Source organism: Drosophila arizonae, chromosome 2 (assembly GCF_054131065.1).
Source record: "Drosophila arizonae isolate 15081-1271.41 chromosome 2, UAZ_ARI_1.0, whole genome shotgun sequence".
NCBI lineage: Eukaryota > Metazoa > Arthropoda > Insecta > Diptera > Drosophilidae > Drosophila > Drosophila arizonae.
The window spans coordinates 10,193,881-10,207,539 of NC_142922.1; the positions used below are offsets into that span (position 1 = coordinate 10,193,881).

General features: G+C 41.4%; 2 protein-coding genes across 2 annotated transcripts; both read left to right on the forward strand.

The window, feature by feature from the left end:
* Nucleotides 1-150: 150 nt before the first annotated feature.
* LOC149270285 (uridine diphosphate glucose pyrophosphatase NUDT14-like) lies at nucleotides 151-932 on the forward strand. Its single transcript, XM_089465301.1, has one exon. It carries the CDS (start codon nucleotides 151-153, stop codon nucleotides 847-849), a length of 699 nt encoding a protein of 232 aa, XP_089321427.1. The 3' UTR covers nucleotides 850-932.
* On the forward strand, nucleotides 914-1,940 carry LOC108621806 (uridine diphosphate glucose pyrophosphatase NUDT14-like). Its single transcript, XM_018019335.2, has 2 exons — nucleotides 914-1,398; nucleotides 1,458-1,940. Exons 1-2 carry the CDS (start codon nucleotides 995-997, stop codon nucleotides 1,687-1,689), a joined length of 636 nt encoding a protein of 211 aa, XP_017874824.1. The 5' UTR covers nucleotides 914-994; the 3' UTR covers nucleotides 1,690-1,940.
* Nucleotides 1,941-13,659: the final 11,719 nt, after the last annotated feature.

Below are 13,659 nucleotides of genomic sequence, written 5' to 3' on the forward strand. Positions count from 1 at the left end.
TATACACACCGACGAACGTCTTCTCGCCCCAATAGAATGTCAGAATATTTTATTCTCCTACACAACACTTTTTACCTGCCACCACAAAAAATTTTTCGGCACGAACAGCTGGAAGATTTTAATCGATAGGTATACGTTTATTTATCGGGAATGCTGAAGTCGCTTGCTGCTCTTGGTTTGCGTTATAGCTCGAATGCAAAACTTCCCCATGGGCAGCAACTAAGTAATGTAACGAAAATTTGTTTCTCTCCGTTGCCCGAGGTTTCTAAATGGCTAGTACCGGTTCAGGTGCAATACATTGAAAATGGAAAAACAAAGATGTGCGATATATTTAAAGTACACGATAGTGTGTCTATAGTCTTGTACAATATTTCAAGACAGAAGCTTATTTTTGTCCGTCAATTCCGGCCAGCTGTATATTATGGCTTAATAATAAACAACTTTCGTGAGTTACCCAAGGAGGACATTGATTTAATCCAATATCCGTACGAATTGGGCATGACGCTGGAGTCCTGTGCAGGTATGGTGGATAAAGATAAAAGCTTGGCGGAAATAGCTAGAGAGGAGGTTTTCGAAGAATGTGGCTATGATGTCCCCATTGAAAAATTGGAGCATGTCTTTGAATACCGATCCGGCGTTGGGACTTCCAGCAGTGCCCATAATGTGTACTACTGTGAAGTTTGTGATGAGGAAAAAGTATCTGATGGCGGCGGAATTGATACTGAGGTCATTCAGGTTATGGAGCTATCAATTGATGAAGCCAAAAATTTTGTAAAAAAGGGTACAAAAATAAATAGCGGTCCGGCCACAATAGCAGGCACACTTTGGTTCTTCGCCAACAAGATTTAACTGAAGTTCAAATTCAAATTTGAGTGTGACCATATGACTGTTTAGTATTAAATATCAAAAAAGCTTTGTGTAAGTTTTCATAACACATCAGTCGGTTGTTTTTTCACCGGAATCAGCTGTAGTCCACAGTTTGATTTGTTCTAAAATGGAAAACATTTCGAAGATCTGGTTGGGTCCACTGCCTGCTGACTCGCCCTATGTAAAACCATTTCGCATGTATTACGTGCAAAATGGCGTCGAAAAAAATTGGGATCTACTGAAAGTACACGACAGCGTTGCGATTATATTGTTCAACACGACACGTCAAAAACTTGTTCTAGTGCGTCAATTTAGACCGGCTGTTTATCATGGTGTGATAGCTAGTAAGGAGGGAAGCTTCGATAATGTCGATTTGGAGGCCTTTCCGCCATCGATCGGCGTGACCTTGGAATTGTGCGCTGGTATTGTGGATAAGTCCAAAAGCTGGAAAGAAATCGCTCGTGAGGAGGTGCTTGAAGAATGTGGGTATGAAGTGTCCGTGGACCGCATTGAGGAAGTAATGAACTACAGGTATGCCGTAATGCTTCGCAATCAACAAAAATCATTCCCCACTCCTTTCGCCCTTACAGATCTGGTGTTGGCTCTTCGGGTGCCAAGCAAGCGATGTACTATTGCGAAGTAACCGATGCGGATAAAGTTAATAGCGGGGGCGGCGTGGAAGATGAATTGATTGAGGTGGTGGAACTGTCACTGGATGAGGCAAAGAAAATGGTGCAGCAGGGCGCCATCAATAACAGCCCACCCAGCTGCCTAATGGGTCTTCTGTGGTTCTTTGCAAACAAAGCTCCCGCAAATGCCTAGATCTTTTATCATCCGCTGTAATCACGCATTTGTGTTATCTGCGTTGATAACATCTCCATAACGATAATACTCTGCGCTGAGCCTTAGACGATAAATATACATACGGAGAACTTCACATGCTTTCCAATCCACATCTGAATCAGTTAATGTGCGTAGAGTACCCAAATTGCAATGCCTTTCGAGTCTACCCTGTGTTTACTTATACATACATGTATAGAAAAATAAATGTGTGGATATTTTGTTTATCGTTACGTTTGCGTATAAAGCAGCGATATGCAGTCCTTTGACTAGTGGAAATCGGTCAAGTGGATGCGCAAAAATGTGTCTGCAGCTGGAAGCCAAGATGCACAAGTAAGAACACTAAGGTCGGGCGTATCCGGCTAGCCAATACACTTCACACTTCCTAACGCTACCCTAAACTGATTGAAATTTTTACTGCATGAATGATACATTGATTTCACGAGCTTTTCCATTTTCCCGGATTTAAGACATTGGGTATTGTGAAGCTCAAAATGTTATCTCTAAATTTGAATGATCATAAAGTGGTTTTATGGAAGCCTAAAAATATATCGATGATTCAAAACTAATTCAAAACTTCTCTCCCTAGTTCGTTTTTATATACAGGCATACTGGTATGACGCCACGCCTCTTTTTGTATGTTACAAGCTTTTTGACAGAAACATTATGCCCTCTTTATTCATCTTCAATGTGCTCAGGGTATGAAGAGCATTCGCGAGAGCCGATGGCCGAGCCAGCTGACAGCAGCAGCCAAGTGCATAAATCGCAAATAAATCAAAAAGCCGCCAGGCGCACACGCGAGCTGCTGCAATCTGCAAAAGGGGCAGGCAGCTTCTGCAGCAGCGGCATCTGAACAAGTTGGCAACCCAGTCACTGCCCAGCCGATCCAATCCGATCCCACCGAAGCCAAGCCAAGCCGTGTGCCGTTTTTGGGCTGTCAGGCAGCGTGTTGCGCGGCTCAGGTTACTTATTTATACACGGCCAGGCATTTTAGCTGCTGCTGCTGCTACTCCTTTGCCTCTGCCCCAGCCCCTACCTCTTCCCCTGCCACTGCAGTGCCGACGTCAGAAGTTCAGCGGTCACGGCGAGCGGTGGCGTGGAAATTTATTTACTTCAAAGCCATGATTTGGCAATATTTCAACATTCAACGCTGCAATAGAATTTCTTTTTAAACTTTACAAACTTGATGCGCTGTTCGCTGCTCCTGTTGCAGCTATTGTTGTTGCTGTTACTGTAGCCTCACTGTATGCCGGTGTGTGCGTGCATTCGATTTTACAGTAGATAATCAAGGCCAGTCCTGAGGAATCTGTTGCCGCCTGTTTGCTTGCGTGTTAACCTCATGTAAATTATGGACATATGTACGTACGGCAGCAAAAGAATCAACAGCAATGCGAGTGTTGAAATTATATTTAATTTGCATATGTGTATATAGAAAACGAGCAGTAGCCGAGCTCCAACCGTCTTTCAAGTAGCTGTGGACGTGAACGTATTTACGGGTGAACCTCTGCATAATTCGCGTGACACACTCCTGAGTTGTTTGTGGGAGTCGCACTTGTTAATTTTCATGTTGTTCAAGGATCCTTTTAATGAGTTGTTGCTTACATATAGAACGTGGTTTGATTATGCCTCGTAATTCGAATTTGAATTCGATTTGTACAAAATACCAAAATACCATTTTTAGCGCATTTCTCATTACCAATGTGAAAGGTATTTTCTAGCTGCTCTGTTAGTGTTAAACAATTTCAGACAATTTATACGGATTCGAATGACTTGCTTTTCAATTAGCCATTCAGAGCATACATACATACACAAATAGTTATATTTCTGATTTATTTTACTTCCGGCTCAAATATATAAGATGTATACACACACATTGTAATGCTTCTGAATTGGCTTTTGTGTGCTCCCTTTGCGATCGCTGTTGATATGGCTGTCAGGCATCAACTGTCGCCCTGTCATTGCTCCTGTCCGTGTCAAACTCCCCAAGGTGTTGTGATCGCGCTGTTGCCTCAACACGTTCTCGTCATGAGCTGATCTTAAATCAACTGGCGACTGATTGGCATTAACTTTGGCCGTACATTGCGCAAGATCCAAGTACAAGCAACGAAAACAGATCTGCAATTATTTCATAATCACGTCCCAATTTATGTTGCTAGAGCAACGGCAGCAGCAACAACAACTAGATAATGTTATTTGAAATCAAAGCTTCTTTCTATTCCTTGCTGCTGACCCCAGACTTGTAGCGGCTGAGAACCAAAAATCAAAATGGCGTACGCTGCGGAACGGCAGGGAACGAAACGAACGGAACGAACAAATCGCGATCATGAGCTCTCAGTGCGCATGCGAAAATTAAGTGCAGCCAGCAACAATCATAACAACAACAACAACGACTACTACAAAGATTGCCTGCAAAACAGTTATGGGCGCTGCTGCCGCTGTTGTTGTTGCTGCCGTTGCAATAATGAAATTTTTTTATCGGATTTGATTATAAGTTGGTACGTACCAGCGACCCACCCCGCAGCCGTAATCTGCCAATAAGAAGAAAAGTAAGCAAGGAAGGTTTTGTTCGGCTGGCCGACTGGCCGGCTGGTAGCTGGCTGGGCTAGTAGCATGGCGGGCGGATTGGGGCGGTATAGCCCGGAACGGGCAACGACTGCAGCGTCTCAACTATGTTAGCGGTCGCTCATTGATTCCAGCCAGCAGCCAGCAGCTGGCCGTCTGCTGTCCTCTGTCCGTCGTGATGCACTTTAATGAAATGAAATCTTATACTATCATGAACTGGAAAAAGAAAACACTGCAAACTGGTGGCCAGTAAGCCAGACTGCAACCACAACTGCAGCTTGGGCCACTCAAAATGTATAATTATCTGGCGGTTTTATCCGTTTGCCAATATTAAATTTCTCATCACGCCCAGACACTGCCACAGAGTAAGGCAAATCCAGCGTGGAGAGGGCTTCTGGGAGAGCAGCAACAGCAGCAGCAGCTTCATGGGCACGGGCGCCGTCAAACAATTAATAAAAGGCCAAATGTCTGCAATAAGTTATATATATGTATGTATGTATATTTATATATACATATAAAAGCGATGCTTTTCCGCTCCTGTTGCTGGCAAAAAGGAAAAGGCTTCGGCTTTACCGTTTTAAGCGCTGAAATTTTGAGCAGACTTTCTAAAATCGATGCCACCGTTTGCCGGCTAAGCTGAGGGCTGTCGGGGCGTTGTCCACCGAAAGTTGAGTCGATCTCTGCTGCACCTTGCACTCAATTGCGAAGCGCAAGGTGCGCCACGAGCTGCACTGAGGGGCGAAGCTCTGGTGGCTTAAACAGTTGCAAGTTGACAATGCGCAAATTATCGTCAGTTGGAGCCAAGACAATGCATTCTTATTCTTAGCAAAGATAACTTAGATTAAGACTTTTAAGAAAATATATACAAAAAATAAATATATACATATGTATATATATTAAAAATAAATTTACTATAATATTTATACATTTATTTACAAATACTTACAACTTTTTTATTTATTTATTTTTTATCCTGTTGTAGTCGATCCTTCAATCGAACACTTTTGGTTTTGGCCATATATTAGTTTGGCTGCTTTTAATTAACACAGCGTTCGCATCTTTGGCCGCGTTATGTTGCACGTGGTGTCATTTTAATTGCCCCCAAAGTGTCAACAAATAATTTGGCCAAATACGTATAATTGAAATTAAGTCATAAATGGCTAAAAATGTGCGCGACACACATAAAGTTGGTCGGTAAAAATTTCACACTCTCTGCTCTCGGCTTGATTTATGACGAGCCGCGGCTCACGCATGGAAACTTGCCTTTTGCATTTCCAGTGGCTCTCTAACTGTGTCGCGGAACTGTGCACCTGTGATTGATCTCTGTGCTGCAAGCGAGTGTAATTACACCAGAGCGAGAAGAGAGAGCGTGCCAGAGAGTGGGCGAAGACTACTCTACTCTTCTCTTTGCCGTTGTAACTAGCGCAGCTTCAGTTGAAGAGCAAATGGTGCTCTTAGCCAAAGCTCTTGCCGCTCTCTTAAATGCCCGCTAGACACGGCTCTAGGCCCCGCCCACTAAGTGAAGTGAAATGAACAGAGTGCGAGCGTTAGTCCACCTGATCGCCCCCTCTTGATGCGCCCCCGCTCAACTCTATGAGAGTCTCACAACCATTTTGTCTATGCAAATTTGCAAAAGTGCCAAAAATGGGCGCTTACAAATTTTGTGCCACGTTTTTATGAATAAATATTTATGATCAGCGCACTGACTCATCGAGTCGATGTATGTGTGGTCCGGATGCTTAAGTCCGTCATTAAGTCGTTTAAATAGAGATTTCCAGCAGCTTAACTAGCCGGACAGACAATTAAAAATCATTTGCATAGGCCGATAATGAGGCCGCAGCCATAATAAAGCGAAGCATTAAAACCAACCACAACAAGAAAATAAGACAAAAAGTTTCATCCGAAGGGCAACAAAGCAAATGAGATTGGCCCAAGCAAGATCCTGATAAGGAACCAATCGCAATCATCCATGGCAATCGACGAAACTGTGGGGCAGTCGCAGCTGCCACCGGCGATGCGACGTTTTTGACCGGCAACAACTTTGTTGCCTTCAAGTTGTTGAACTTAACGCGAAATCTTGTTGGCCTGCGCCTGGGAAATTAACAAACACACAACAACAACAGCAACAAGAACAACATGAAGTAAGAGTGCTCTAGCCTAGCATTGCCGACGATGAGATACACTACTTTTTGTATGTGATAGTCCCAGTGTCCTATTGGATGTCTATAAAAGAATGTTCGTTATCGATATTTATCGATCAAATGGCAAAAATGAATTATTTATGTTTGTGCTTCAATTGAATATATAATTAAAATTTTAAGTGTTTCCCTATTGATCAAGCATGTTCTCTATGAGCCTAAACCTATCTGCTCCTGCCTGTTGCAGACCTTCACATCAAACCGATATACCCTTGTTATAAGGCCACAACAACAGCCGCATCAGCTTCAGGCAACAAACGTCAGAGCATTTCCTCAGAGCTACAGAGTCTGGGAGTGCTGAACGGATGCGCAGGAGGAGTAGCCTTTGTCAGTTGGAGCTGAGCTACAGCCACAGCTCGATGGATCGTTCGGATATACATATGTATGTATGCATGTATGTTCGTGTGTATGCAGCCTGCTGGAAGGAGTTGATGGCCAGCGAACGATCTGTGGTTATCTGATTTTAATTAAACGGCATCGCATAATAAATTATCTTCATTAGGCTGCTCTGATGACCAACTGAAACTGAGCGTAACGTACTGCCGAATTTCTTTCAGTGTTCGTGTCCCTCCCCAGCCTCTTCGACTAGACTCGGGCTATAAATCAAATGACCATAGCCGTGTCGTCGTGTTTGTCGCGCTCAGTGCGTGTGTTCCTTCAGTCTCTCGCTCTCTCTCTCTCTCTTTCTCTCTCTCGCTCCTCCCTCTCCCTCACTCATGTTCATTAATGAAAAACCGGATAAAATGTCAAACAGAATCTGCGAATCATTCGACGGCTGTGCGCCGTTGACAGTTGGAAAAGCACCGCAGCGCGAGCACGAAAAATCAACACATGCTTAGATAATCATATTAAAAGCAAAAGAAACAAAAACTGTCTCAACAAGGTTGTTGTCAAGCAGAGCCGACTGCTTAATACTTTATTCTTGTGATCTATGTCTTTAAAACTAAAAGTCTTCTGATTACATTTTAGAAAAAGCCTTTAGATTTTAGTTAATTAGCTTGTCAGGAAGCAGACATTACGCATCATTTTCCCAGCATTTTGATTTTGGCAAATGACCTTAGCTTTCTCATGGCATACCCAGTTGTTCATTTTGAAAGATTCGTTACGTACCCATAAATGGACGCAATTTTCGTTGACACCCGCATTATCAGGCTGTTCCGGGGCCCATTCAGTGTATGGCAATCTCGTGCCTGTTGTCAGTGAGACGAAATGATCCCTGGACAGGGAGTTGCTCGATGTCCAGAGCCGAGCGTTTTGGTACCCTTGACTGATTAGATACCTAAAAACCTGATGCAGCTCCGAGGCCGACTCGAATAAGACAAGATTTCCACCCATACGTCGGCTTCGAATGCATCGAACTAGGATACCCTTGAGTGCCACACAAAGTAGAACTTGCAAGTAGCTCCATGTTCAATTGCTGCAAATACATATAGCAAGCTCACTCGAATATCGATCATCTCAACATAACTCATCGCGGTATTATCGATGCTATCGATGTATCGTTGTGATGTCCTGCGCTATCGGCACATCGACTTTATTGATATATGATGACTGAAGATTATGTTTAATTTGGTAATCTTCGAGAAAAAGGTATATATATATATATATCTATATACATATATGATTAATGGCAACAGCAGACGATGCGAGCTCTCATTTTTTGTTAGGGTAGAGTAAAGGAAAAATTCAAGAAAAAAACCAAATTGTGCATTGGAAGTGGAGCACAAACCGGTTGCAACTTGGTCTGGTCAATTGATTGACGAGCTGCGTGCCGCAAATGTGCAGACACGCACACACACATGCGCACATAGGGATGCACACAGGTGTGCTTGCCTGAAAGGAGGCATCTTCAATAAGCAGCAAAGGAAGCGCATGTCTATGTCCATGTTGTCGAATTAGCATTGAGTGTAGCCGCAGAATAATGTTTCAATTACATAAGCTTGTATGTATGCTGGCCCGTGGCTGTGGCTGATCAGAATTATGAATAAACGGATTCATTAATCAGTTGTTAATCTTTATGCAACGAACCGATTTCCGCAACTGTATATACATATACATTCATATGTATTTATAAACTCACATAGAAACCGTTTTAGAAGAGCCGCAATCTCTAATTTATTACTTTTGTAGCATTTTGCTAATGAAGACATAAAAACGGCAATCAAATTAAATATTTCTTTTCATGGGAACCGAATGTAAACGAATCCCCGTTAGTCATCATCATTGTTTTGGCCACAGACTCGTATTTCTATTTTATTTTTTTTTATTTTTTTATCCACGCATCACGGCCTTGTCTGAGCGCCCAAAGTGGAACTAAAATGTTTGGCGCCCCGGCAGCGGGACTACCCCTAATGCAATGTGCCTAAAGAATAAACCTAAAAGGGAAGCGACTGCCTAATACTCGTCTATATTAATGATATATATTATGCATATATTTTTCTGATTGGCCTTGACTCCACGGGGCGTGGCGAATCACGAACTCCAAACTTTCTCGCTTCACCAATATGCTCTGCTCTTTTTGTGAACGAGCAGCAGACAACATACGTTACGGAATCCAATTTAAATCTTTTGTTTCAGCTCTGAATTTTTGATTAGAAAAAGTGTAAAACATTAAAAACGAACAATTTGATGCTTTGATTAATATACGCAGCGGCCAAAGATCTTTATTTATTAAGTTCAACATAAATTAGTTGCGCTACGCCACAAAATTTTAAAACGCCTTTTAAATTGGAATGTAAATTTCTTAATGCTCGTTCACAAAGTGAAACGATAGCGTTGCATTATGTCAGCCCATATAAGCACATAGTATTTGAATGCAATAAAAATTGTAAAAATTTTAATATATATAATAATAATAATATATATTATTCAATTACACCTTGTGCTTGCTTACAATCAATTATCCAATTCAATTACTTTTTGCTTCACTGAGTAGCTTAGATCTATTTTCTATTTTCAACATAAGAATATTTCTCACCTCTAGTATATTATGTTTATTTGAATGCTATTTTGATTGTATTCCTGGCGAATATTTCATATAATATAATATATTATTTAAGAAAAAGTTAAGAAAATTCACGCACTAATACTTCTTTGAAATTATAAATTAACTTGATTGAAATTAAGATTTTTTTTTTATTTTTACTGATTTGAAAAAAATTTCAAAAGTTATCGGATTGAATATTTGAAAAATGGGATCTAGGTATAATGGAGTAAATCTAATTAAATGTTCAAATATATTATGAACTACATTTTTTTTTTTTTTATTATTAGGAAGTGTGGAACATCCGCGAGACTTCCTCCGTTTACTTATAACCGCCATGCCTTTCCAATTTTTAACAACAAAAACCCCCTAAAAAAATTTTTTTCAGAAAAATCGGCATACACGAGATCCGAGATGCGAACACGCCCCCTTCATTTGAAGCAGCTTCCTCATTTCACATGGCCTCTTCCTTGGCCCCGCGATTCTGTGAGCTCGTATTTAGCGGCATAAACCCAAATTAAATTGTCGAATTAAGCCAACATTTTTAACAGCTGTGTTCAGCGCTGTGAGAGAGTGAAATGCACATAAACACAAATTGAAACATATACAATAAAATGTAAATCCGCGAAGCGAGCTGAGAGCTGCGAGCTGCGAACTGCGAGCTGAAATAATCAACGACTTCCAACTGACTCTAAATGATGTAAAGCCCGCATTTATTGGACGATAGCCAGGCCAAGCACAATTACGAGCTGGGCTCACTGGCTCACCGACGAGTCGCTTGGCCGGCTTTAGCTTTTCGGGCGATCAAGAGGAACACAAATTGTTGTTGCCACAAATTATATGGTAGGGCAGGGATCCAAAGTTTTGCGAATTATGCTTCATGGCATGGCTTAAGTAAAATATGAATTACGCATGGGCCAAGGCAGCGGCCAGAAATTAAGTTAAAAATAAAACTCAACTTGAGGACCCAACTCGAAAGACAACAACAACAACAAAAACATGCAGCTACAACTACTGTAGGTAAACAAAAAACCAGCATAAAAATACAAATACAAAAAAAAAAAAAAAAAAAAAAAAAAAACAGGCCGTCAGCAACAAAAACAATAACAGAGAACAGCATCAAAAATTTACAAGTCACTCACACACACAAACACACGTGCGCGGAATCTGTGTGTGTGTGTGTGTGTATGTGTGTGTGCAAGGGGCAGGGCTGGGCAAGCTCTGAAAAAATCAAATTAAAGTACGTACAGGTTGAGCAGAGGTTGCTGTTGTTGTTGTTGTTGTTGCCGCGTTCCAACAAAGTCCAACAAAGTCCAAGAACCGGAGCATATAGTCAGCACACACACACATACACACACATGCATGCACAGGCTGGACTTAGAGCACATTTTGTGGCATAATCCAAGCAGCACCTAAAGAAAAACAAGTCAAAATATTGCAGTCGGGTGTGATTGACTTCATAAGACTTGCTCAAGCTATGTAGTATATTAGAATTTACAAACCACAATAACTTCCTTTATAGATGGATCGCAGATGATATCTTAATAATTCTATCTTTACATTAGCATTAGAATAATATAGTCTAACTTTCTCTCTTATTTCACTTGTCGACTTCGATAGTTAGACGCGAGCCGAATATTGCACACAGCATATATACTCTTTATGGCTAACGAACGAGCATATAAACAGAAGAGCAGAGAGCCCATGCTCCAGCGAAACATTTGTGAGCCGAGCAAATAACACTTTATTTCATTCATTTAACAGGTTTCATTTATGAGCAGCCGCAGCCGCAGCCGCAGCCGCAGCAGCAACAGAGCAGAGCAGAGCAGCTCGTCAATTCCTCCGTCAGTCAGTTTGTCCGTCAGTCAGTTAGACAATGGTCAGGCAACGTGGCTGCAGCCAGTCGGAGTCAGAGGTGGAGTTAGGCCCCGAGTAGGCAATGTTCCCACGAAACAGGTTGTTGCTGCCTCGACTTTGGCTGCTGCCGTAGCTCTCTGGCTGCAGTGGCTGCTGTGGCTGCTGTGGTCCTGCGCTCAAGTGTTGCGCCGAGAGCTATGGGCCAGGTACTCGCTGCAACTATGGCTTGGCTTTTTACAGCTAGGCTGCATTTGGCCAGTGGCAAGGCAAGGCAAGGCACAGCAAGGCAGTGGCTGCCACATCCAGCGGACTCCAAATCAAAATCTCTGCACAATTATGGGCTACACATCTGGACAAGAAGGTCTATGCATGTGTGAGTGTGTGTGTGTGTGTGGTATGCATGCACCTCGTGCTGCTCATAAATATTTAACGAGTTGCATTCGTAGCTGGCCATAGTTCGCTGTCCCAGACTGTTGGCCATTGTCTGCGGGCATTTGGCATTAGACGCCTCATGAGCGGCCAATTAGTGTTGCATTACATTTGCCACTACTCTTTGGCCACTTGCAACTCTTTGTATCCTAATGGCTGCAACTGTATTCGGTTTTTTAAACCAGATAAATGCGCATCTCTGCTGCCTCGAAAAAAAAAGATATCAAAACCTATTTCATTGACTTTGGCGTTGGCATATTTAACGGTTCATCGTTTTGTTTAAACACAATTTTCAACGTATAAATTGTGAAATTAACTCTCGATGAATCGACAAATTTATCTATTGCGAGTACAATTTAATGCTTTTAAATTGTTATAAATCAAAGTGAATGCGGTTTATCTCTCTCTCTCTCTCTCTCTCTCTCTCTCTCTCAGTCCATCTATCTGTGTGTGCAGATAAAATTTGTATATGTAAAGTGTGCTGTACATGGAAAATAGATTTGTCTATATAAGAGTGAACACACACATACACACAGCTACAGACAGCGCAATCCATCAAACTGAGCTAAACAACACTTTGTATCTTGACTGAAATATACCTGAACCAACTGGAAATCTTTTTACTGCATTGCTGCAAAGAAAATTGTATAAATTTTTGTTGACTTCCTTTCTCCAAAAGTATGTTATGTTTTTTGGTTTCATAGCAAATGGGAAAATATATTATTGAGCCAGAATCTAGACTGATGTAGTCTTCAGTTATTGTTTGATGTCAACATAGTGCTACTTAGCTATTGAATGAATAGAAATAGTTTAGATTATTGGGTATCTGGTATATTTATGTTATCTAAGTGTTCAATTAAAATGAGATTTTAATTACGAAATTCAAATATTTTAGATCTTTGAGACGTATTTCCAATTTATTTTCCCAGGGTAAACACAAATACAGTAGAATCCGCTTATAACGATGCTTAAGGGTTGTCGTTATACTCGGAAGACGTTATAAACGTATAAATTTGTCTGGGTTTGTCTGGGGACCAGATATACGCAATAGCCTTATGGACGCTGTAAGCGGAGTCTTTATAGCTGGATTCCACATTAAATGTCAACAACACCTCTATTTACCATGATTTCTTTTGTAATGTATAAGCAAAATAAGATCGTGCTGCTGTAAGTTAAGATCTCAGTTTAATACACTGATGCGATTGACTTACAAGTATTTTTAACAATTTAAATTATGTTTCTCATACTTATGCCACAAAATATTCCAGCTTGTCATGCCCTTTGCATCGCATTGCTTCATTTATTTTGGGGTTTTGGGTAAGGGTATATGGATGGGATACCTTTTGGGGCTTTGTTAGCCGCGGGTTGTCCATCTCGGTGCTGGCTCGTCTGCTATTAATTTATTGTTGTTATTATTGTTGTTGGTAATCAACACGTCTTTTGATGACCTTGCACTCCACATTCGTCTATGAAAAATTGAACGGAAATCATTAATAATCGGCCTGAAAAGGCACAGAGAACGGGCAATTGGGTTTAATGATCGGGAATTTGTTAATCGTATGTAAAATATAAACGATTTGAATTTCCAATCAACTTCTTCATCGATTTTATTCTTCTTCTTCTTCTTATTCTTGGTCTGTTTTTCCTTAGACATTGTAAATGATTTAAATGTTGCAACAGCTGAAAGGAAAGCAATGAACCCGTCTGGCCAGCAGACACTTGACACAGTCGGCGGCATTATCGATGCGGCCCCGTTGAAAGTTTGAATCACTGGCTGATGGGCCTCCTCCAGTCAGCCCGCCAAACAGCCAGCCAGCTCCATCATCATCCGCATCATTCAGTGAACAGCTCTGAAGTATTTGATGGCAACTGTCTGTCGCCCGTTGACAACAAAATTGCAACTTCAGTCGCCAGGCTCGACTT